The sequence below is a fragment of the Pelodiscus sinensis genome, chromosome 6, assembly GCF_052426305.1.
Source record: "Pelodiscus sinensis isolate ZL-2025 chromosome 6, ASM5242630v1, whole genome shotgun sequence".
NCBI lineage: Eukaryota > Metazoa > Chordata > Testudines > Trionychidae > Pelodiscus > Pelodiscus sinensis.
In genome coordinates this window covers 37,980,790-38,006,026 of record NC_143057.1, presented here as the reverse complement: position 1 = coordinate 38,006,026, position 25,237 = coordinate 37,980,790, and the positions used below count along the sequence as shown (strand labels likewise).

General features: G+C 45.9%; 1 protein-coding gene across 1 annotated transcript in view; it reads left to right on the top strand.

Moving 5' to 3' along the window:
- The first annotated feature begins 10,543 nt into the window (after window positions 1–10,543).
- Window positions 10,544–25,237, top strand: part of LOC102454716 (guanine nucleotide-binding protein subunit alpha-14) — a 60,659-nt gene continuing 45,965 nt past the window's right edge. Inside the window, exon 1 of the mRNA XM_006122477.5 lies at window positions 10,544–11,059. Coding sequence (XP_006122539.1) covers window positions 10,948–11,059 — 112 coding nt within the window. The 5' untranslated portion in view covers window positions 10,544–10,947. The remainder of the gene's footprint in view (window positions 11,060–25,237) is intronic.

Below are 25,237 nucleotides of genomic sequence, written 5' to 3'. Positions count from 1 at the left end.
TCTCATATAGGCTTCTTGGCGGGAAACTTGAGGTAAGTGGAACTCTCACCAAGGTGGGAAAATCTGGTTAGAACTAGTTCCCCAATTGTCTCTGACAGGGGCAACTGGCAATCAAAATAGGCCCGGGAAATGGGTTGAGAACGGCCCACTTATTCACATCAAAGAATGTTTTTAAAATTTACTCTTTGACCCCCCCATTAGCCACACCCCCTGACTCCCATTAGCCAGGCCTCTGGAGGTAACGCTCTCAGGGCAAGATGGACACATGACCAGAAGTAAAAGGGGTCATGTGACCCCTCTCTAAGGACTTTTCCCACCATCCTCCTACCAATAGGGATTAGTTTGGCCCCCACCAAACCCCCCTCATGCAACTATCCTGCAATTGAATTAACCCAATGTGTGTGACATTAACTCGGGGGCGGAGAGGCTGGGGGAAGCCTTTCCCCCAGAATCCCCTGGCACCTGCACCTTCCCTTAGCCCTGCAACCTCCTGGTGCCTCCCCCTTCCCTCACTGCCCCTGCCCCCTTTGCCCTCTTTTTCCCTGATGCCCACCCTCTCACCACCCTCTGCCCCCGTTCCCCTCATGTCCCTCTGCCCTCACACATGACTTGCTCCATCTCCGCTTTCCTCATACCCACCCCTACTTTCAAGCCTTCTCTCAGAACCTCCCCCTCCAGCTCCCAATGCCCTTACCCTCTCCTCTCCCAGCATAACTCTGTCCCCCCAACCCCCACACTGATACCTCCCCTCCTGCCCTTTTCCTCATTGTTTCCACTTGGCCCCTGGCATTTGTCTGTCCTCCACCCTGTCCCTTGGTGCCTTCCCCTTTCTTCTCCTGACCTGCTCCCCTCCCCTCAGCATAAGCCCCTTCCTCTCTCACCCCTTCCCCTATTTTCCCTTCTCCCCAACCCCCGCTTCTGCTTTCCAGTTTGCAGCGCTGTAGTCTGTGATCAGGCCCTAGAAGTCCCCATAGCCTTGGAGCTGCGTGCTGGGCCTGGAGCTGGATCGCGTGGCGCAACTTTGGGCTTGGCGGTTTTAAGTCCTGGGATGTGACATTATGCCACGTCCGGGCATCTCTCCTCTCAGCTGTTGTGCGGCGTTTGAGCACACCATGCATGCACTCTCTCAGCCCCACCATGCCCCATACGTGGCCAGCACCAGGGAATTTGAAGTGTGGGGCTGCAGCACCCCTTCACAATCCTCCTTCTCCTCCAGCAGCCGTCAGCCGGCCCTTCGGAGGACAGTCCACCGGGAAATTTCCGGTATCTTGCCGGGCCAGTCTGCCTCTGGTCACTGAATATTCCAGAGGTAGAGGGCAAAGCCCAATATGGAGCCTAGGTACAGGTGACCGACTCCATTTTGTTTTAACATGCAGCACAATGATATATACTCCACATTAACAACAGGCCCTGCAGCAAGGGCAGTAGGTGCTAGCCAAAGGACATTAGGTAGACTCTCCCTTGTGAGTCTCTGACACACTGGCCAGCTCAGGGAGAGAGGTGCTGATTGGCTAGCATTTTCCTGTTTCCAGGATTAAGCTCAGCACAGGGACCATGTGGAACCCCTTTTTTGGCTCTGTTCCAACAGCCCACCCTACTGCACATCTCTCCCCTTAAAAGGGAGGAGTGGGGGTTAGGACTCTAGGCAAGTCTACACTACAGTGTTATATTGCTGCAGCTGCACTGCATTTGGTAAAGACATATTATGCCAAAGTGAGAGCGTTCTCCAATTGACATAATAGTTCCACCTCAGCAGGAAGCAGAAGATACTTTGATGGGAGAGCATTTCCCGCTGACATTGTATCTGTGTGGACTAGGGATGAAAATGACTAGTGATGCAACTAGTCAACTATCTGAGAAGCATAAGCTTATCGGATAGGCAACTAATGATGCAACTAGTTGCTCCCCCGCTTTTGCTGCCTCTATCAGAGAGAGGCAGCAAGGTGGAGGGAGCAGGAGCTGGTGCATGGGGGTAGCTGGCTTAATAGCTGGTTCCCCCCAGTAATATCTAGACGAAGTCCTGGGGAAGTAGAGGCACAATGGGAAATGGTGCTAGCAGGGGCTGAAGCAGTCTCCGTTTGTGTTGCTTCTGCTGCAATTCTGCTTTTGAAATGTACAAGAGCCCCACTGGGGCTCTTGTATATTTCAAAGGCTCAGGGAGCGCAGGGCCAGCAGGAGTCCCGTGCTCCCTGTGGGGTTTCCTATTGAAATGTACAAGAGCCCTACTGCCTCACCCAGAGGGACACCAGCCCACAAGAGGAGGGGCCACCAGAGACCAAGCCACCTGCCCCAACCCAGCATCCAGGGGGCCAGGAGAGCCCAACCCTTCAAAGGCTGAGGCACCACAAAGAGCATGAGGCCAGCAGGAGTCCCCCGCTAGCCCTGCATCCCTGCGGGGCTTCCATTTTTAAACTGAAATCCCATCAACTATTTGATTAGTCAATTAATCTTTAACATCCCTAGTGTGGAGAGTGCAAAATGTGCCTTGAGCAGGGAGGGAGGCTTTTCATACCCCTGAGGGATGTAAGTTACATTGGCTTAGGCTGTAGTGTTGTCCAGCCCTCAGGGAACGCTGAGTGTTGGACGTATAGGCTGATTATATGGAAAGAGCCTTGTAATCCCATTCTGCACTACTGGAACCAATTAAATGCGGGAATAGGAAAATATGGAGGATGGGCAGGTAATGCTTCTCCCTTGTGTTAAACTTTAACAAAAGTTGGGCCTGCAGCTTAATTCCATGCATGTATTGGTCCTTATTTCTCCGCTGTGTCCTGAAGAGTAATTTCTGATACCATCCTACTACTGCTTTTGCTATTTATAACAGTGACAGGGTGTACCAACCCTGCACTGGCCCAGGAGGGGTTAATCAGACTTGCTTGGCTGAGAGGATTCCCCCGCCCCCCAGCCCTGCTGGGCATGCACCAACTGCAGGCTTAGTATAAAAGCCAAGGGAGCAGCTCACTCAGGGCTGACCACAGAAGAGCAAGGAGTGTCTATCCAAGCCCAGCTGCTGCCAGAGAGAGTGACTAGCCCAGAGGACACAGGTGGGGAAGATGTCAGCCATTGGACAAGGTAGGAAGTAGCCTGGGGGAGGTGGGGAGCTGGAGGGCATCTGGTGAGCTCAGTGTGTTTTGAGAGAATTCCCCACTGACCTAGTAGTGGGACACATCCACCAGTGACAGGGCCCTGGTTTATGGCCCCCTACCCCACTCCTGTTGACCCCCAAAAAGGTGTGTGTGCCTTGACTGCATTAGAGGCTTGGCTCCTGGGCCTTACTGCCCCCTGATAGTGGCTATAGACAGGGGGAACGATTATGGGGTAGGGTAACCCAGATGGGACCTAAGAGGTTCCCTGCCTGGCCTCCTAAGGAGCTGGGCTTCTCACTCTGTGACAACTGAGATTAAAAAGAGCATGTTTCAAACAAAGGAGTTAATAATAGTCTTAGGAGACAAAGCTGACTATGGAACAATATTGTGTGTCATGGTTTTATAATCTCTGTGCTAGGCCTCTAGCCTTTATACAGCCTGTTCAGAGTAATCCCTTTAGGTGCCAAGTCCAAAAGGCCCACACCTTTCCAGGCTCAATGGCTCTGAGATTGGCCCTTCTGGCTCCAACAATCTGTCACCATGATCTCTTATAGCAAATTCAACTTAGTTTAGACTTTGTTCATAGTCTGTCACACCTTCAGGGAGCAATATGTTACATGTTTCAGAGAGTACATTGCTATGTTTCTTCTTTCTTCTAGGTATAGGGTTGGTTTGTTTTTCATTCCATCAATTACCCTTCCATAGGGAAATGTTTAAGAGGATTATCAAGTAACTGGGAATGAATTCCAATACAGCTTTCCTTTAGATCTTGACCCTATGCCAAAATACAGTACATATTTCATCCTTTTCCTGGTTAGTGACCTCCTTACAAAGAAAAAATGTTCATTATCTCCATACATCTACTATCATTGACTAAATATTTACAGGATATTTAAAATGTTGTGTGTTAAGGACTGGTAAATACTATTTTACATTGAAGACTTTGACACTGTGGGTAGTGAGGGGGGAGAGGTTATCTTTTTGTATTAGATTGGAATTAAAATGGTCAACATTTTATGACCCCCTTGATTACCTTTTGTAACCACGACCCGCCTGTTGAGAAACACTATTAGTCAACCTGCAGTCCTCTGCCATGTTAATGTATGAGGAGTATACTAGCCCTCTGAGGACCACACTGGGACTCACAAACCGAACAGCTTGAATTCAATTATGGAGAGTCCCTTATTCACTTTAGTGACCTACTTGAGCAAGAAGAACAAAGTGAGCAAGCACAGAGAAGAATAAAAAAGGAATCGTCTGCAAAAGAGGTAATCTTTCCCTTAGGAGGGTAGCCTAACCAGTTAGAGACTTTGTTCTAGATTTTAATCAGGGTCTTGAAATAAGGACCTTTAATTTAATTCCGAGTCCTTTTCCCCTAGGCTTTCATTAAAGAAGGCTTTCTGTTTTAAATGAATTTGTTTACCAAATTGGTGGGGAGTACGAAAAGAAAGGTCTAACCAGCTGTGTAACACCTGGCCACAAAAGGTTGCCTAAAATGGCCTATCTTTGTAGACAGCAACATGAAAACATTTTCTCCCATACACACAATTCAAAGATGGTTTCTAAAAGTGACAATAAAGAGATGTTTGAGTTCTGATGTGTGATTATACTTAAGTACCTGGCAACTAGTGTGGGAGATGAATAGCTCTAGAGTCTTCTCTCAGAAATACACTTAGCTTAGCGCTGGGAGTTGTGTGTAGCTGTAGTGGGATTGCCCACTCCTGTAGGGAAGGGGTTATAGGCAAGAGGGAGCCTGTGCAGAGCCTTGGCCAGTTAGAAAAGGGCTTATAAGAAGCCAATTGGAGAGGAGCTTGCTAGGGAAGCTCTGTTATAAGGAGCCGCTCTGTAGAGGAGAGGGCAGTTGGGTGTTGACTAGGGAAGGGTGCATGACTTGCTCATAATGGGGAGAAGCACCTGGACAAGGCAGTGTTTGGCCAGCTAAGGGGAGCTAGACAAAGGTTCCAGCCCCTTATTCCCCAGGCTGTTGCCCTGATACAAGGGTTGAGAAGGCCCAAGGAGTCATGGGGAAGTGGCCTGAGGGAATGTGAGCATTTAAGGTAGAGTGGAGGAGGGCAGGACAAGGTTGCTGCCAGATGGTCCCTGGGTGGGCCTAAATCTCTCCTTCCCTCGCTTCTTATACCACACCTTGCCACCAGGGAGAGTGGCCTACTGCAGTCTGAAAGTCTAGCCCCTTGCCTCAGGGGCAAGCCATAGTCTGTATAGGCCAAAATGGTAGGTATAAAGATTGAGGACTGCTAATATGCCCCCAAAAGGAGGTGAGAGACTGAACCAGTTAGTACTGCTGGAGAGCCATGTCTCAAAGAGGATGCCACCGTGAGTGAAAATCTGCTATGGTATCTAAGAGCAGAATTTCTCAGCCAAGTAGACAGTTCAGATATAATTAACTCCAGAACCAAGGATGAGATCATGACCCCAAGATTTTGCTTGTCTTAAACAGAATGTGGGATCAGCACTGTTGTTGTGTTACCTGGTGTGGTAGGAGTGAGATTAATCTGTTCCATTAAATTCTTTGACTAACTTGGGCAGTCAAAAGTGGTCCAGGTAGCTCAATTTGAGTAATGCTTACAAGTTGTTCAGGGGGAGTATGTAGACATTAGTCTTGTCTGTGCTCAGATTTTCTATTGATATAAAGTTTCTTTGTACTGTGTAAATCCTTAAAGACCCATTTTGGGATAAAATATGCATAACCTTCAGTGCTACACACACGCTATACAGCATAACAGGGTGTGCTCAGCCTCCAGCCGAGCTTATCCCAAGGGAAGAACAATTAATATGAGCAACAAGTTAAAAAAAACTGGGCTCTTCAGGAAAGAGCTCTAGCACATGAGCATGTTTCATAATTGCCAAATCCCAGCAATTAACTGGTTTTCAATTCAAGACCATATTGCCTAATGGTCCCCCTACAGCAGTGGTCACCAGCCAGTAGATCAGGATCTACTGGTAGATCTTGGAGCCCCTGACCAGTGATCTTGAGTGGTTTGGCCAAGAGTCTGTCAAGCACAGCACTTCAGCTGCCCCCTCCCATCACTGCTGTGCAACTCCTGCGCTTTGTCTTGGAGCTAGCCCCCTCCTCTTTCCCCCCTCCCCCCGCCCCGGGAGCCTCCTGCTTGCTTTGCAGGGAAGGGAGAGGAGGGGCACTGATGAGAGGGTGTCCCCTCTTCCTAGGCTTGCCAGGTGTTGGGGTTTGAACCAGACAGTCCGGTATTTGAGCTTTCTGTTGGGGAAACAAATTGAGAAAATACCAGACATATAAATGTCCAGTATTTTCTTATTAAGTTTTATTTAGTATTTGGAATACTGCGTACAGATGTGGTCTCCTCATCTCAAAAAAGATATACTGGCATTAGAAAAGGTTCAGAGAAGGGCAACTAAAATGGGTTTGGAGCAGGTCCCATATGAGGAGAGATTAAAGAGACTGGGACTTTTCAGCTTGGAAAAGAGGGAGTCTAAGGGGGGATATGATAGAGGTCTATAAAATCATGAGTGGTGTGGAGAAAGTGAATAAGGAAAAGTTATTTACTTGTTCCCATAATATAAGAACTAGGGGCCACCGGAAACTACATAGTGCAGAGGAACGGGGTGGGGTCAGGGCAGGATGGAATCCCTGAGGCTGGACTCACCTATGCACCCTGCTTGTACTGTGTGCGGGACAGGCAGCACCCTGGGATCTGCGTGCCCCAGGCCACCCCTGCTCCCCACCGGCCAGTTCCCCCTGGCCACCCCTGCTTTCCCGCCAGCTGGTTCTCTCCTCCCCCCCCCCCCCCCCCACACCCGATATCCCCCGGTGAGCTCTGCTCCCCCTGACTGGCCAGCCCTGCTCCCTGCCGGCTGGTTCCCTCCCGGCCAGCTCCCCTCAAGTCCCTCCTGCCCAGTCCCCCCCCACCCCACCCCTCCGTTCAGAGATCACATGTGTCCGGTATTTTTTTTTTAAAACCCATCTGGTAACCCTACCTTTTCCACCCTGTATTCTGTCTCCACAGAACAGCATGGAGGACACAACAGGGCTTGGGATGAAGGGAATTTGCTGGCTGCTTTTGAGTGGTGCAGGGCGAGGGCAGGGGTGAGTTAGCCTCACTGCACCACCACCAAGGAACCACCTGAGGTAAGCAGTGTCCATCTGGAGCCAGCTCCAAACCCCTGCCCCAGTCATGAATCCTCTCCTGCACCCCAGCCTCTGCCCTAGCCTTGAGCCCAGGCCTGGCCAAAGAGTTTGCAGGACCCAAGGCAGCAAGCTGTGTTTAGCTGAGCCGTACGGCTGCACAGCTCTCAGAGCAGCGAGTGAACAGCCTGGTGCATGGGGCCGGAAGCTGGGCAGCACGGGGCCCTGAATGCATGGAGCCCAAGGCAACTGCATTGCTCACCTTGTCCAAAGGCCAGGCCTGCCCGAGCCCCCTGGACCCAAACTCCCTTACAGAGCCTGTACCCTGAACTCCATCCTGCATCCCTGCTCCAGGCTCTGCTTAGAGCCCCCTTGCACTCCAGATTCCTTAGCTCAAGACCAGAGCCTATGTTCCAACCCTTTGCCCCTGCCCGGTGAAAGGGAGGACCGAGCAGGCAGGGTCAGGGCCTCAGAGAAGGGTCACGAAGGAGGTGGGGCAAGGGTATTTAGGTTTCAAGTAGATCTTACATTGAAAAAATGATCTTGTGGTTAAAAAGGTTGGAGACCACTGCCCTATCGATCAGGAGTGGAGCTGTTGCTCCCCCTAACTCCAGGTTATAAAACTAATCAGAAGGTATTTTTAAAAATGTAAACAGATCTGGAAGTGAGAGGCGATCTTCTTCCTGATCACTATAATCTTTTAGGGGTAAGGAACCTGCACTTCCTAATGGCCAAGAAGTTTGCTGAGGACGCTATCGTTGTGTAGATCTCTTCCAAACAAATCAGAATCAAAATTACAAGAGGTCTAATCTGTCGTACTTCCACTAAAGCAGAATTATCTATGGATCCCTTCCTTCCACTCACTCTTTCTTCTCTTGATCAATACTGTGATGCTGAGGCTGACTTTGTGTTTTTGGCAGGGAGTCTGGGTTTTGCTTTTTCTTAAAATGATCTTTTCCCTTATAGGTGCATAATAGATGCAAACCTTTGCCCCAAGGAGTCCTTTACACTCATACAGAACCAGATTCAGTACTAATATGGCCCTGATCCTGCAAGTCTGTGTGTCAGTCCTTAACTTCATATATATGCATAGCCCCAGAGGTGTCAGAGACAAATTCACATGAAAAAAATTAAACGTGCACAATAGCCTAAATTTAAGCTATGGATCCTTTGGAATTGTTCTGTTATTGGAACTTCCCCATACAGTAATTCCTGTCCCAACATTAGAATACTTTTATGGTTTGAATTTTTAAAGTTGCTGGGGGAAATTGTATTACTGTGTGTATGCATCTCTAACATTCACAAACTAATCCTTTGACAAATACCTCACTAGGTACGGGCCGTCCAATATTTATCTACACTAGCAATGTTCAGCTGATGCACCCGGAATAATATTCAAAGAATAATCACTGTTTGCATGAAAACGTAGTGGTAACAAAGGTAAGGGAGTTTGACCCTTTACTCTAACCCTCACCCCTATGAGAAGGAATATCATAAACTGCTATCTTTAAAAAGACACTCAGTTTATTTAGCATCAAGCTATTAAATCTTAATATTTTAACCATGGAGTTATGTATTAAGTGCACCAACTTGAATTTTTTTTTAATTTAAATTATTTTAAAATGTGTATTCACAACATAATATTAAGCCAACCCCACACTGCAGAACAAATCTTTTAATTTTAACCATTTGTGACTGCTTAAAGAAATATTTGCTTTGTGACTGCTTAAAGAAATATTTGCTTATCTTTGTGATGAAGTATGTGTACAGTAGGCCACCCAACTGTCAAGTTTCTGGTTTTTTCCCCTTTAGTACATAGTAAATATTTCCTCTCTCCAAAAACAAACAAAATAACTCTTCCCCTTTTTGCAAGAGTACTACATCATTTCTATTGCAAGTGAACCCTCCATGCCTGTGGAAAAGAGGGTAATATTCGAATCTTTAATTTGCCACTGTTGTAGGCTTAGCAGTAGGAAACAGGCTGCTGTAACAAAGCTGCTCACTTACTTACTTACTAACAGTAGCAACTGGAGACCCCCAAATGTAGCTTAGTAAAGTGTAAATTGTAAAGTGTCTAGTACAAATAGGATTCAGGTATAACACTGCTGTAAAAACAGGTGTTCATGATAGTAGTAAAAAGATCTGAACTCTGTTATAATAGCAGTTTACACTATTGCTGACAATCGGGGGAATATGGTTCTAACACTAGGGGTGCAGACAAGGCTCAAGAATTGCATTTTGCACCTCACAAAATGGAAAATACTATTTGTAAAACAAAATACAGAATAAGTGTATGAGCCAGAGAAAAATGTGATTAGTTGTACAATGTCTAAGAAACGAAGTGCTACAACTGAAGGGTCAAATAGAGAAATCACAGTGAAACTCGGAAAAAAGAAATATGGGTGGGAGTTGCACAAGGCTGGGAGATATAACACTATGCATTTTAAACAAGTGTCATTTTTAAAATGAGAGGATAACAAACGGAACCCCTGACTTCCTACAAAATTCTCTCCACCTCACCCAATTGCACCAGATTATGAAGAACATCGCTTCGTGTGGATGCCAAATAATCTCTTCCCACAGCAAAGTAGGATTAACTGATTTAAAACGATCAGTTCTTGACACTAAACAGGTGGAACCATTCACCACGTCTTATTTTTTTAAAGTTACAGTGTAACCCGCTTACTCCCCTCTGAGCTATTCTGCTCTAGTTAGTGACATTTTAGACCTAAACAAATGAATCCCTCGTCCACTTAGACTTTCCTCCTCTTCTGGCTTATGGTGTAGTCCTAAGTCTGAATATTTTTGAAAGACCAGCATCCTCCAGCTAGGGCTTGGGGCAGAATGACAATATACCTCTGGTCTGGGACTGCCACTCCTCAGCCAAAGAGGTTGGCGCTCATTGCAGGGAGGTTCCCTGAAACTGCTGAACCCCGACGGGAGGAATCCAGGCTGCAGGTTTCAGCCCAGAGGCTGACAAGCGAAGAGGCAACCCCCTTCTAGAGCTCAGTAGCTCACATCTGGTTTGCTGCGACTCCCCCCTGCCTGGGAGCCGCAGCCGCTCCCCTGTCGCAGCGGGGCTGTATTTCAATTAAGGAGGAAACCGGTGCAGGCGTGCGGGGCTGCAGAGGAGGCAGCCGGGGCTGTTACAACTTCTCCCACGGGGAAGGGGTTTCAGCCACTGACTCTCCCCGGCCGCCAGCCTCTTTTACATTATGGCTTGATTCTTATGGAAGGTCAGGGAGGCGCCATGGGCTCCAGCGCCCTGCCCGAGTCCCGGCGCCAGGGGGCCGCAGCTAGCGCGACGCCCCGCCTCCCAGTGGCGCAAGCGGGCGCTGGCGAGAGCGGTCCGCGAGGGCTGGAGGCGGCGGCGGCTCCGCCCTGCCTGTCCCCCGCTGCAGACGAGCAGCCGCAGCCCAGAGGTTTCGTGCGTCCCGCCGCCTCCGAGTGACCCCGGGCAGCGCGGTTCCTGCCCTTCCACTGCTGCGCCTCCCTCGCCCGGAGACGCACGAGAGGAGGGGCCCCTAGAGACCGGGCCACCTGCCCCGGAGAGCCCAGCCCAGCCCAGCGCGGCTCGTTGCTCCTGCGGGAGGAGCAGAGACGCCCCGTGGGGGCGCCCCCGCGGCGCTCGCCTCTTGCTTGGCTGTCGCTGCTCGCCACCTCCCGGCGTGGGACTCGGGCGGGAGGCGCAACCCGCCGAAGGGCCGAGGGCGTCGTTTCCCCGGCTGCGGCGAGCGGACCATGGCCGGCTGCTGCTTATCCGCGGAGGAGAGAGAGTCGCTGCGGATCAGCGCGGAGATTGAGCGGCAGCTGCGCAAGGACGCGCGCAAGGAGCTCAAGCTGCTGCTGCTGGGTGAGTGACCATCTCCGCTGCCCTCTGCTGCCTCGCCCGGGGGCTCCGCACCAGGCCTGCGGACGGGGAAGCTGAGCCCAGCGGAGGGCTCCGAGGGTGCGCGGCCCTCCAGCCATCCCCCTGCTTTGCTACGGCGCTGCCGGGGTTGCATAATGGGACCCGGCCGGAGCCCTTCTTTGGGGGGCGGTGACTGGGCTGGGAGGGAGGTGGGAGCTGGCTCCTGCCGAATCACAAGACTTGCCAGCGCCCCCGAGGTTCTGTTTCAATCCCGTTTTAATCCGAATGTCCAACTTTGACCCGTTATTTCTCAGTCCGTCTCTGTGACCGTGCGTGTGTCTGTCAGCCATTAACAGCACTTGGCCTGGAGCTGCGCCATTCATTGCCAGCGACCTTCTCCCTGGCAGGGTTCTGCTTGAGGGTGCCATTTGGTCTGGTGCCCTGGCAATTGCCAGGCAGCTTCTGCCTGCATTTACAGAAGCAGAACAGAGACTTGGCCCACCAGGACAGTCCTGCTGTTGGTGGGAAGGACAGTGAGGTTGTGAGTAAGTCATGGAAGAAACACTGGCATTTTGGCTACTGTTCTGCTTGCTAAGAGCAGCTCTAGATAAAATGCCCAGAGCTGTGTGGCAAGTCTTTCGGGGCTCAGCGCTGCTGAGTATTCACCATTCACTGGCCGGGCTTGGGGCCTCGCAGGCCTGATTGGTGCAGACACTGGCGAAATGGTCTTGTTCATACAGCAAAATGCTAGCATACGCTAAGCCTGACTTGTGGCTTCTGCTGCTGCTCCTGTGTGGAGCTTCCCTTAGAGGTGGATGACAGGACTGAGTTTCCTTGTGCCTGCCAGGCCACAGGTGTGTCTCTCCTGATTTATTTTTTTCTTCAGCTTTTGTTTTACAAGAAAAGCCACCTTGACTGCCACAGTAACAGGAATGTGCAATGTTTTGTTGCGTCAGTTACTCTCAAATTTTCTTTTTTAGGAAGTGCGACCACAGAAAATAAAATCCCTTAATGCCGTGTTTCTCAAACTGGAGGTCCTGACCCCCTGGGGGGTTGTAGCAACTTAGAGGGGGGGTCTCAAGCAACTTAGAGGGGGGTTGGTATCACAGAGTTTGAGAACCCCTGCCTTAACGCAATATGAAAGTCAGCCCTTGGTGCAGAAAAGAGCCATTGCTTCTGATGTATCCTTGAGATATCCGTCATTCTTGCACTTTGCAAACACTTGAATAGTATCATGTCAATAAAATACCTGTGAAGAACAGGGAGAGTGAGTGGTTGCCTAACCCAGTCTGTATGTAAACATTATTCTGGAGAGATGCTTGGAGCACTTTCCTGTTGAAATTGTGTTGATTGCAGTCATGCGGAAGAGCCAGACAACAGTGGGTTTTCTTGTTCTGGACACTGCACTGAGAAGTACTTGGTTTTTTGCTGCAAAAAAATGTACAGTCTAAATAGACAAGATGGATGGGAGAAGAGGTTGAACACACTAGCACAGTGAACAGTGTGATGGTAGCAAACAACATGTTATTCCATGGGTTTTTCTGGGGGGATGATGGTTAGTTAGGAAAGGATCAGCTAAGTAGAAATAAAAGGGAAGAGAAGAATGAAGGGGAAAAGGATGGGGGAAAAGAGGGTTAGAGGAGATTGTGCCAACTTTACCTTCCCGCTCCCTCACAATCATCCAGTCAGCAGGGACTGGTCGTCTTTTTGTTGGAAGTTCTCTGAATATCCAGAGGGTCCTGGCTTTTGTCAGCTTCTTCACACAATGGTTAGAATCTCTTGGCTGGGTCTTCTCTTCAGTTTTCCCTCAAGGATGCATGGCTGGAGAAGGGGAGGCCCCGCTGGACCTAGTGCCAACAGAATACATGTGTGTTTGGTGAGGGAGGTGAGTTCTCCAGTGCATGGTTTTAAGTCTACTTCTTTCTGTCTACACTGAGGGTTTTTTTTTTTCTTAAAATTTGCCATGGCTGCATTAGTAGTTGTGCAGCTCCAGTGGTTGTAATATTGATGGGACTTCTAGTAGAGACAAGGAGCTGACAGCTGTAAGCCTTTTTACCAACTTGTTTAGATTTGCTCTGAGCAGGGATAAATGAACACTGGCAATTTGTCTTCATTTGAGCTTCCATTGCCCTCATGGTGATGTGTCGGGGTCACACTGCTGGTAGTATAAGAGTGGGAAGCTTTTAAGAACAGTAAGGGATTGTTTCACTCGTTAATTACCAAACTACCAAGAGAATGGTGGATTCTCTATTTCTTGAAGACTTCAAATAAATAACGAATGCCTTTCTGGAATACAAGGTTTAGTAAAACAAGTTTATTGGGTTAAATGCATGGGTATATGAGTGCAATGTAATGGCCTGTGTTTATACAGGACGTCTGACTGATCTAAAAATCCCTTCTAATGTTCAGCTCTATGGATCTGCGAAAAGAATGCTCACTATAGAAAAAACTTTAAAACAACAAATAGCGTGGTAGCACTTCAAAGACTAACAAAACATGTAGATGGTATTGTGAGCTTTCATGGGCACAGTCCGCTTCTTCAGATGCAAATGGTCTAAATTGCGGGTGGCTTGCACATTATCAGCCAGTTTAGACCATTTGCATCCGATATCTAAATCCCGATATCCAATATCTGGCTCGCACATTATCAGCAAACCAAACAGTGAAGGTGCCAATGGTTCTTGATGTGTGTAGAATCTGGTGTTAGTACTCTTCCTTTCCTAGTGCAAACTAATAGTTCTTATCAGCTTCTTTTAACTATTTAGTCTTTAAGGTGCTAGTACACTATTTAAGTTTTTCCTGTTACAGACTGGCTCCGCTATCCCTTTGGGACTTCCAACACTCCGATTATCTGAAGAAGTGGACTGTGCCTACAAAAGCTCAGGATACCATCTACATGTTTTGTTAGTCTTTAAAGTGCTACCAGACTATTTGTTTTTTAAGTTTTTCTTGTTCCAGACTAACTCGGCTACCCGTCTGAAGCTCACTATAGACACAGTTTTTAAGTGTAGTGCACTGAGATAGGTAAGAGTAATGTTAGTACTTTACCCCAAAATTTGATCTCTGTTGCCACAGCCTTTGTCTTCATTACTTCAGAATGAGGGAGATTTAAACAGAGAAAAATATTTCATCTGATATTTAACCTTATAAAAATGAGTGAGTCTGCCTTTTCAGTGAGTGAGGCTTGGCAGGTTTACCTCTGCTTCTTCCTGTGGAGATGTGTAAAGAAAGAACAGATAACAAAAATATCCCTCATTTGTCATGTACATGCCAAACTAAACTTTTTGCTGTCCCAAGCAATGTCTGTGTACAAGAAAAGAAAAGAAAAATCTTAGATAGCAAGTGTGTGTGTGTGTATGTGTGTGTTGTGTGTGTGTGTGAGAGAGAGAGAGAAATGAAAAAAAACCCATAGGTTAAAATAAAGTCTCTATCTCTGTTGCAAACAACATCTCTGATAAAGAAGATTATGGAATAGCCTAAAAATTTAATTTAGTTATGGTGTTTATTTTATATTTTCTAAGTCAGATTTTTCCACTTTAACAAGAGCTTGCCTCACCTGTTGCTTTGAAAGACCCTCAGCAAAAGAACCCAACAGGATATAGAGGAAAATAGTATCAAAATATTAATGGTGTGGCTTTTTTCAACAGTGCTCACCGCTGGCTTGAGTTCACTCAAAGTAGAGAAAGTTTAAACTAATGTGAGATTTTCAAAACCAGACAAACTGAAAAAAATTGAAATGTTCTTCTAGCCTTGGTTATTGTAATTGTAGTCACTATAACTATAAGGTAAACATTTTCAGACAAATAACAAGAGATGTGATTTTTAGTTGACTGTAATATTCAGGATATTTCTTTATTTTCAGAAGAACATAAGCACTGTGTACATATTTTACCATCTAGGCCCATTTTTACTGTATAGGCCCAGTCAAGCTATCCTGCAGTGGCTCAACAGCGTGAGCACCAATCTAAGAAGCAGGGCACAATCCCCAAATTAGTTGTGAAATATATACTGGGATTTCACCAACCAATTATCAAACGTTAACTCATTGGGCACTATCACAGCCTCAATATAGAATTACAGACAGTCCCTTGTCACTCAGGTAAAACTGTGTTTATGATAGATGGTCCCTTACATCAAGAATCACAGCAATATTCAAGTTACTCCCAGTTGCTAAAGATGAGTCATTTACCCCAGATCAGTTGCACCTTAGACTGCACACCAACACAATACAATAGCCTCTCCTATAATAAACTATACATAGAAATATTAAAAAGGAAAGGAGTTCTTTACAAGGTTAAGGCGGATGTATATGATGAGTTACGATCTTAAGTTTCAAATAATAAGTTTCTAAAATAAGCAATCTGTATACGTCCTATATGGCTAACCCAGGCTGAGCCCTGGAGAGCTCTTGCTTATGGCTAGAAAACCTTGCCCCTAGAGTCCAAGCAGTTACAGATAGGGATGTGAGTGTTTATGGTTAACCAGCAGGGGGGAGGGTGTTACAGACTGGCTGGAACAAGTCCTGCCTGCAGCGGGTGTGGTCCAGCATGCCATTACCTAGGGATGTGAATGGTTGAGCCAGGGGTGGACACAGGGGTCTCCGTGGCCTGGATCTGACCCGCGGATACCTGCTGTTTCCCTCCCCCTTGGCCAGTTAGGGCCTTGGGGTAGGGGAGAGTATGTGAAGTGTTCTCCCGCAGCCAGTGGTGTGGGTGCTGAGAGGAAACCACCAGCTGTTCAGAACAGCGGATTGCTCTCTCTAGGTGGGGGGAGGGCGGGGCAAAGACTTCATGTGCTCCCCCACCTTCAGGCCAATCAGGATTGTGGGCAGGGAAGCATGAAGTGTCCTGGCCCTGCCCCTTCGGGGGTGGCCCAGGGCCACTTAAAAAATTAGGGAAGTGGCCCCCTGTTTGCTGGACATGGGGAGGCAATTATTGCCCACCCTTGGGCTAAGTAGTTCTCTGGGAGCAGCCCCATGTCCACGGTCCTGCTGGCCACAGCATGGGGCCATCAACCAGCAGCCCAACCCATTTGGCTGGGACTTTGAGCCCCAAAGTTGGGGCTGCTCCAGCTGGGCTGGAGAGGTCCCCCTGCCTTGGATCCCGCTTTGTTGGTTAACCGGTTAAATGTTAGGTTAACCGGTTAAATGTTAGGTTAACCTAATGTTGAAACTGTTAACTAATTAAACAGAATTTTACATCTCTAGTTACAGTTCCTTTTTGTTAGGGGTTTTCTCTTTTACATGTGTTCTGAACTACACACTCAGCTGATGGGAGAACTCCACTTTCATGACTCATCTTCATAGAAGTAGGAGAAAAGCAGAACAACAAAATATTTTATCCTCTTTAATGCTCCACAATAATCTGAATGGTGTCCATGGGCCTTCTTTATTAGGCAGGACATATCACCTAGCATGCTACAGTAGTTAACATTTATCATAGAATCATAGAATAATAGGACTGGAAGGGACCTCAGGTCATCGAGTCCAGCCCCCCGCCCTCAAGGCAGGATCAAGCTCCGTCTGGTGATTTATAATGTAACAGAGACTTAAAATACAAATGCTTAAATATTACAGTACCTACAATATGGAACACAGATGCTATAAGTGATGTTAAGGCATGCAGCAGCTCACAAGCATTCAATAAAGTCTAAACACTGAACACAAGTTGCGTAGTTTGAATACCTATTTTAACCTTATTAACACAAAAGAAACATTGAAAACTGAGAAATACATAGTTGGAATCAGTGGAGACATGGGGACTGTGGCATGAGCAGATCAGCGTCAGAGGCCCTGACACTGCAAATCTGCATGCATTCTTGAGTTTAAGCGTGTGATTAGTCTCACGTAGCTCAGTATAAAAATGTGCATGCTTACCTTTTTGTTATGAAAGCTACAATCATAGCTGAGCATATAATTTAAGTGATTGGCTTTGCATAGGGGAAGTATCTGTATTGATAACTGTATGACATTAAATCATGGCCTTTGTTGCTAACCAAAATAGAATATCTGTGTGTGCAAAATGTTTCCTAATGTTCCTGTTCTGAATTTGTGAAATAAGAAGGGATATAGTATGTTTTCAGGCTAAAGCAACCATCAGTGCTATAATATTGAAACTTCTTGCTTAAGAATTTACTGTACAGATTGAAACTCTCTAGTCCAGCTCCCTTAGGACCTGACTGATGCCGAACCAGAGAATTTACAGAACCACAGGAGGTCAGTATTGTGTAGCAGTATTACCAACACTTCTGCTGCTTACTGAGCTATTAGAAGACATCAAGGGGTAAATTAGAGCTAAATAACAGCACAGAACACTGAGAGCCAGGACTGGTGGCTGTAACAAACTTTGAGATCATGTGAATCTTGATCACCCCCATGATAAGTGGACATCTGGCTAACTAAAATCATGCCGGACCACCAGTGTTGCTGGACTGGAGAGGTTCAACATGTGCTGTAAAAGTTTAAAAAGAACAAAACAGTCATTCTTCCTTGTTTCTCTTGTTGCATTAGCTAAGGACCGGATTTTTAACAGAGCTTAACATCAACCGCTCCCATTTAGGAACTTAAGTAAGAGGCAGATTTTCAGAATCATGGAATTGTGGGACTGGAAGGGACCTCCGAGGACATTTAGTTCACTGTACACTCATGGCACAACTAACAATAAATCTAGACTGTCTCTGATGGGTGTTAATCTTAACCTGCCTTTACAAATATCTAATTATGGAGATTCCACATCTTTCCTAGACATTTTATTCCGGTGCTTAACAGTAAATTTTTCTTAATGTCCAGGCTAAACTACCCTGGCTGCAATTGAAACCCACTGCTTTTTGTCCTGTCCTCAGAGGTTAAGGAAAACAATTTTTCTCCCTCTGCCTTGTTAACGTTTTATGTACTTAGTGTTCTCCTCTCCAGACTAAAGAAAACCCACTTTTTTCAATCTTCCTCAGAGGTCACATTTTCTAGATTTTTTTTTTTAAATCCGTTTTGGTGCTGTTGTCTGGACTTTCTCCAATTTTTCCACAACTTTCCTGAAATGTGGCACCTAGAACTGGACACAATATTCCAGTTAAGTAAGGCCTAATCATCATGAAGTAGAGCAGAAGAATTACTTCCTGTGTCTTACAACACCCCTGATAATACATCCCCAAATGATGGTGGTTGTGTGTGTGTGTGTGGTGTGGGGCGTTTTTTTTTTTTTTGTAACAGTGTTTCATTGTTGACTCATTGTAACTTGTGATTCACTATGATTGCCAAATCACTTTCTGCGGTACTGCTTCCTAGGCAGTTATTTCCCATTTTGTATATGTGCAACTGATTGTCCTTTCCTAAGTGAAGTACTTTGCATTTGTCCTTACTCCGTTTGATCTTTCTTAATTCAGAACATTTCTCCAGTTTGTACAGATCATTTTGAAGTGTAATCCTGTCCTCCAAAGCACTTGTTTTCCCCTCCCTGATTGGCGTCGTCTGCAAACTGTATAAGTGTATTTTCTTTTCCATTAGCTAAATAATGTATGAAAAAATGGAACAGAACCAGACCCAGAACAGATCCCTGCAGAACCCCACTTGATATGCGCTTCCAGCTGGACTGTGAACCACTGATGATTACTCTGTGGCCTGTAGTGCAGCCCCATTAAGGCTGGCGAGGTGGGGAGCATAGCCCCACCCAGAGCTGGTACAGTGGGAAACACAAGACTCCGTTGTTGCTGGCACGGGGTTGAGGGGAGCACAGGGAGTGCAGTCTCGGCCAGAGGTAGAGGCAGCGGGGCTGGTCCCTGTTCATTGCTGGTGTGGTGAGGGGGACGCAGCCCCAGTCAGGGCTGGCATGGTGGGGGGCTGGAGGCAGCAGCAGGTGGCAGGAAGCTCAGCTCCATCCAGGAGCAGAGCCTACAGCCCAGTAGGGAGCCTCCCCATGTCCAGCAAACTGTGATTCAGGACCACTCACATCCTGAGAGTGCTGGACAAGGGAGGTTCGACTTTTAGTAGCTCCATCTAAGTTATATTTCCTTAGTTTGTTTATAAGAAGGTCATGAAAGACCTGCTGACTGGTACTTATCTTACTGACTTCTAGGTTTTCATTAATTCATAGATTTAAAGTCCAGAAGGGACAAGTGACAACTTATTCTGACTGTGTATAACTCCAGTGATATTTCCTTCATCATCCCCATAACTTCTGATTAATATTGAGATTGAACTAGAGCAGCGTTTCCCAAGCTGTAGGAAAAAAATACCAGGCCTCAGCGTGGCTGCCGGGAGGGGAGCAGAGCAGGGCAGGCTGGGAGGAGCTGTGTGTGTGGGGGGGGGAGGGGTGAACCGGCCGCCAGGAAGCAGGGTTTGGGGGCAGCAGGGCTGTCCTGCAGAGATGGGGGGAGGCGGGCGGCCGGCGGAAGCAGGGTTGGGGACAGCGGGGCTGTCCTGCGGAGATCCGGGCGGGTGCGGAAGTAGGGTTGGGGGCAGCAGAGCTGTCTGGCGGAGATTGGGGAGGGCAGGCAGCGGAACCAGGGCTGGCCGGGGGGCGGGGAGACTGGCCGGGGGAGATCAGGAGGAAGAGGTCAGGAGAACCAGCTGCCGGAAGCAGGGCTGGATGGGGGCAGCGGGGCTGGTCGGGGGAAGGGGGGCCTTGTCAGAGGAGCAGGACTGACCAGGGGAGATTGGTGGGGGACGGGGATGAGGGGGAACTGGCCGCTGGAAGCAGTGGTGGACTGGGGAGATCGGGAGGAGAAGGGAGGGGAGTGGGACTGACCCAGGCACATGCAGACCCTGGCAGACGAGTGAGTCTGGCCGGGGATTCTATTTTGCTTCCTCCCCCCCATACATTCCCTCCCTGGAGTAGTTGTGAACTGCCTGGCAGGTAGACACACTCAGGCAGTGTGAGCACATCTACCTGTCAGGCAGTTCATAGCTAAGGACTGATGCATCTAATTATAATAAAACTTACCTAATTAGAAAATACAAGACATTTTATATGTCTGGTAATTTCTCATTTTGTTTCCTGGACAAAACTCTGAAATACCGGACTGTCTGGTACAAAACCAGACACCTGGCAACCTTACCCTTTCTTGCACCCTCCCTCCTAGTCAGATACCCTACCCCCAATCTGCTCCTGCTCCCACCTCCTGGAGTGCCCATGCAGCACTGGGTCCCCCAAACCCTGGCACAGGCTGGGCAGAGGATGCAGCCAGGTGAAACACTGAAAATTTATTCATTTTTAATTCTTTTTTTTTATGTGTGTTTATATTTTTGGGCTGCAAAAAACAGTACTGGAAAAAAAAAAACGGGTTCCAGCTAAAGTAAAAAGTTAGGGAAACCCTGATATAGCCAGCTTTCTATCCATCTTACAGTCCATTTATCCAATCCATATTCCCTTAACTTGCTGGCAAGAATATTGTGGGTGACTGTATCAAAAGCTGTGCTAATGCTGGCACAGGGGGCTTTGGGAGGACCAGAAATAACTTTTTTGAATATTCATCATTTGGTTAATGAATATGTAAATATGAAAATGAATGTTACTGGTTCTCCAAAAGCTCGTGAATGGATTTACTTGTCCCCGTGTCAAAAAGTTTTGGAACCTCTGAACTAGAGCATAACTTCTGCAAAGACTTCAGGTTTTGGAGCAATTATAATATTTACCAAATATTGTAGGACATAACTAAAAGTGATATAGAAGGACGGGGAAAAGAGTAATATAATTTTAATTCTTGAGCCATTTCAAATGGTCCTTGAATGTGGCAGACAAGGAGAATATTTTGGGAGTGGTGAAAGAGGAGATAGATTTCATAATGAGTTGAAGACATCCAGCACCCCTCAGGATTGGATCATTAGTAATCACCTCTGTAACAACAAGTGATTAAATAATAACACTGAAATTTTCTTTAAGATTTTTTTGTACTTTTGTTGTTGTTCCTGCTGGCACCTTTTTGTGCCCCGCTGAACTTCCAAGGTATCTTTTATGTGCCCACTCATCTAATAATGTGAAAAAGAAAATGTCATTTGATTATTTTATATGGCTGTTGTAATAAAAAGATGGCATATAAGACATTTTTTCCACCTCATCTCACCCTTTCATATCTTACCAAGAAATGCAAGTTCAGTAGCAGGCTCATGTGTCAGTATAAAATGTGAAGTTGCAGAATATGGTAATGAGGCTTTACAGAAGGTGCTGCTGGGTACGGAGCAACATTAAATTCTGATTTAAATATGAGGGCCGCTTCCAGAGTCAAATGCATGGTGGAAGGATTGCCTAATTTCACTTTCACTGAGAAACTAACCTCTGCTGTGCAAGCTATACAAGGACACTAGTCTCATTTTGATTGCCAGCAAATTGCTCCAAAAAATAATAATACGTGTCCAAACTTGATCCAACTCTTTCACACACACACACAACTTTGATGGTGCCCTTACAATGTTAAATCAGAATAACTTGCCAAAAAATGGATTGTGACTGTCAGGTGTGTGGGAAATGAACAGGAGAACATGAGCATAACAGAGTAAGGTTTTTTGTTTGTTTGGGCTAGTTTTACATAACCACCTGAATTGGGTGAAGTTTGGTACGTATTGCTTTTTTGGCATGTGCTGAAGGTGGAGATGAGTGTCTTATGGAGCACTGCAGAGTAGGGATGTTAAATAGCAGTTAGCAAACTAATTGAGTAGTCAATGGAATTCCCATCAACTACTCAATTAATCAAAAAAGGAGGTTGGCTGGGGCTCTGTTTTTTAAATGTAGTAAGAGCTGGCTCTTACTGCATTTAAAAAGCAGGGGCACAGCTTCTGTGACCTGGCATGAGTCAGGACTGCTTAGTCCTGGCTTATGTTGGGTCCCCCGCTGTGCCTCTGCCTCCCCTGCCCCTACGGAGATGGTGCTGAGGGCAACTGGCTTTTAAGTTGGCTCCCCCAGAATTGGCTCCTGCTCTTCTCCCCCACCCCTTTCCCCCTCCCTCCGTTGCCTCTGATACAGAGGCAGCAAGGGAGGAGGAAGCGACTAATCAAGTAATGAGTTGACTACTGGACTAGTCTCTTACATCCCTACTGCAGAGTGTTATCAACAGAGTTATAGGTGACATTGAAGCTTGGTCCTGCCTTGAGGGCGAGGGGCTGGACTCGATGACCTCTAGGTCCCTTCCAGTCCTATTATTCTATGATTCTATGAAGGTGGCAAGGAATGCTGGAGACGTTTCTTTTAAATTGTTTCCATGCTTTCAAGGATTTGGATGGGTTTGATGGGCCTTCGGTCTCCTTAGTTTTCATTAAACCTAGTTTTTATATCTGCTAATATTTGCTGATCTTGGAGTAGATAAATGAGAGGCTATCTAGTCTCATGGAGTGTGCTTTTGCCTTCATTACATAAGCCGAAAAAAGAATGATTAACCAATTTATGCAATTTCAAAGTCCAGTAAATGAAACATGATCTGATTCAGGGCAGATCAGTACTTGGTTTCCCTTTGAATAAGAGAGCCTCATAAGAAAATATGAATCTTGTATTTAAAACTAAAGAAGTGCAGATGATGAGTGTGAACAAACAAATGTCTATCAGACTAGGGGGTATAAGTGACTTATCAACTAGTCACCTACCTCATAAGCAAAAGCTTATCGGGTGTTGACCCACTAGTTGACCAGTCGTAGAGGAGGGCGTGCTGGGTGGGGGTTTCCTCCAGCTCTATGGGAGGGGGCAGGAGCTCCATGTGGCGCTTCTGCTTTGAAATGCACAAGAGTCCCTGCTGGGGCTCTTGTACATTTCAAAGCGGAAGCGCTACATGGAGACCAGGGCCAGCAGAGGACTTGCAGAACTCTGTGCGGCACTTTCGCCTTTGAAATGTAGCAACAGCTGAGCGGGCTCTTTCTACTTTTCTAAGTGGAAGTACCCTTATCAACTAATCAAATAGTCAATGGAAATTCCATCAACTATTCGATTAGTAGACTAATCTAATTTTAACATCCTTATATCAGGCATGTCCATTAATAAAGATAGCACATTAAAAGTGAATTGTGTATGTTTTCATATTGCACAGGAGTCCATTTCAAGTAGGTATCAAAGATAAAATCTTTTGCACCTTATTTTCTCTTGTTTTCTAAGAATATTTATTTAATTAGAAATTAATCATTAGGAATTATTTCTCACTAAGGAAAACGAGACACACAATTAGAAAATAAGACAATTTCTTATTTTATTATAGATTACTAGTTGACTCAATTTTGTGCTTTCAAGATATTTTCTGAACAACAAACAGTAACACTTGGCATTTAATTTGCCATTTCCTAACTTTGTAAATAACCTGCATGTAATTATTTTATCTCTCTAACATAGATATTCACCTTAAGGGATCAGCTTCATTTGCACAAATCAGAACAAGAGATAAATAGTAATTTGTTTTTCAAAGGATGTGGATAAATTTTTTTTTGCATGCAGGATACGTAGTATGTTGTTAACTATGCGGTAGCATCAGTGGTTATTTTACTTCCAGCTTTAGTTTGTTTACAGATATTTGTGTTTCACTTTCCTTCATTTAAATGTATTTAACTCATTTAAATTTAGTTTGCTTAGCAACTCTTAGGACTGTACGGTGACATTCAGAAATACTTTTGCAAATAGGTTTTAGGTTTGCTGTCAGTATTATTTAAATAGGAAAATTTTTGACTTTGGATCATCCACTTTAGAAAGAAAAAATGTAAAATTGTTACTAATACCTAATATTTAAGATCAGATATCAACTATACCTAACATTTTATAATATAAAACATTATAATATAATTTGTATAATTATACATTATACAAATGTATAATTATACATTATACAAATGTATAATTTGTAAATTATACATTTACAAATCATTTTTAAAATGTATATGAAAATATGCTACTAGGAGGGGGTAGCAAATTATTTCCTTTCTGGTTTTTAGGAGAAATGAAGAAAGCTGAATCTGTAATAGCTGTGCTTTTTATATAGTGAGTGATTAAAAGGATCAAGACTTTTGTGTACAAAATGGTTTTCTTTTAGCTGATAATATTGAGGCAACTCACAACATTGAAAAATCATGTCTAGTACAAATCCAAATGTGGTATGCTATAATAATACTAAAGCTTATAGGAAATTTGATGAAAGAATAATAAAGAAGTAATCCCTTCTGTTTAGGAATTTTTTCATATGTTCAGCTGTCACAATTGATGAAGCAATTTAATTTGCAATTTAAGGTTTTCTCTATTAGACACAGAAAAAACCTGCATGAAAACCCATTGACTCCTCTTCTCATATACATTTCTACTCTGTAGTATGCGGTGTTTAGTGCTTGAAGATGTTAAATATTGATTAATTGAATACAGCCTCTCTCCGAGTTACAAAACAAACACTTGGCCGTAAGTCGATCTGTTCATAATTCGGACCCCATTGAGTTACACGCGACCACGCTGTTCGTAAGCGTGGGTCATGTTCGTAACTCGGGGACCGCCTTTACAACCGCTCCATGGGAGCTTTGGTCGTAAGTGCGAACGGTCGTAACTGTAGTCGCATAGCCTCACTAATTCTTATTCGTTAGACAACTATTCTATTGTCCCCAGTGCAATCTGGCCTCACTCCTGAGGAGCTCCCTGCCACCCTGCACTGTTGCCTCTGTATCAAAGGGTGGCAGCAGCCCCTGTTTCTGGGAGATCTTGGACCCGGTTTGAGCCAGAATTGAGCCGGGCTGCCTGCCTATCTGGCTCCTAATACACTTGAAATGCAGAGCTGCAGTAGGGGTAGATCCTGGACCCATCGCAAGCCAGGACTGAGCCGGATTGCTGGCCAGCCTGCTAAAAATTTACAAGCAGGGGAGGCGGGAGAGGAGGGAAATGCATGTAGTCTATAGCATTAACCTATAAGGTTTCACTTAACAGTTAATTGACTACACTATTACATCCGTAGTTGGTGTACCCATGCCAGTGTCAGTCCCAGACTATTGGAGACCATGAGGTAATCTCTTTCATTGGGCCAGCCTTTACTTAAAGTGCACTGCTAAATATATGGTGGGCAGATTGGATTATGGAATGACACACCCAAATATCCTGAGAGAACCTGCTACAATACAGAAATAAAACCTCCCTCTGACCACACACCCTTACTTGTCATGTATCATCACACACTAGAACCCATAGGGGCCATCCATCAAACAACTATAACCCACCCTCTGTGGTGACTGGACCCTGAAAAAAAGCTTTC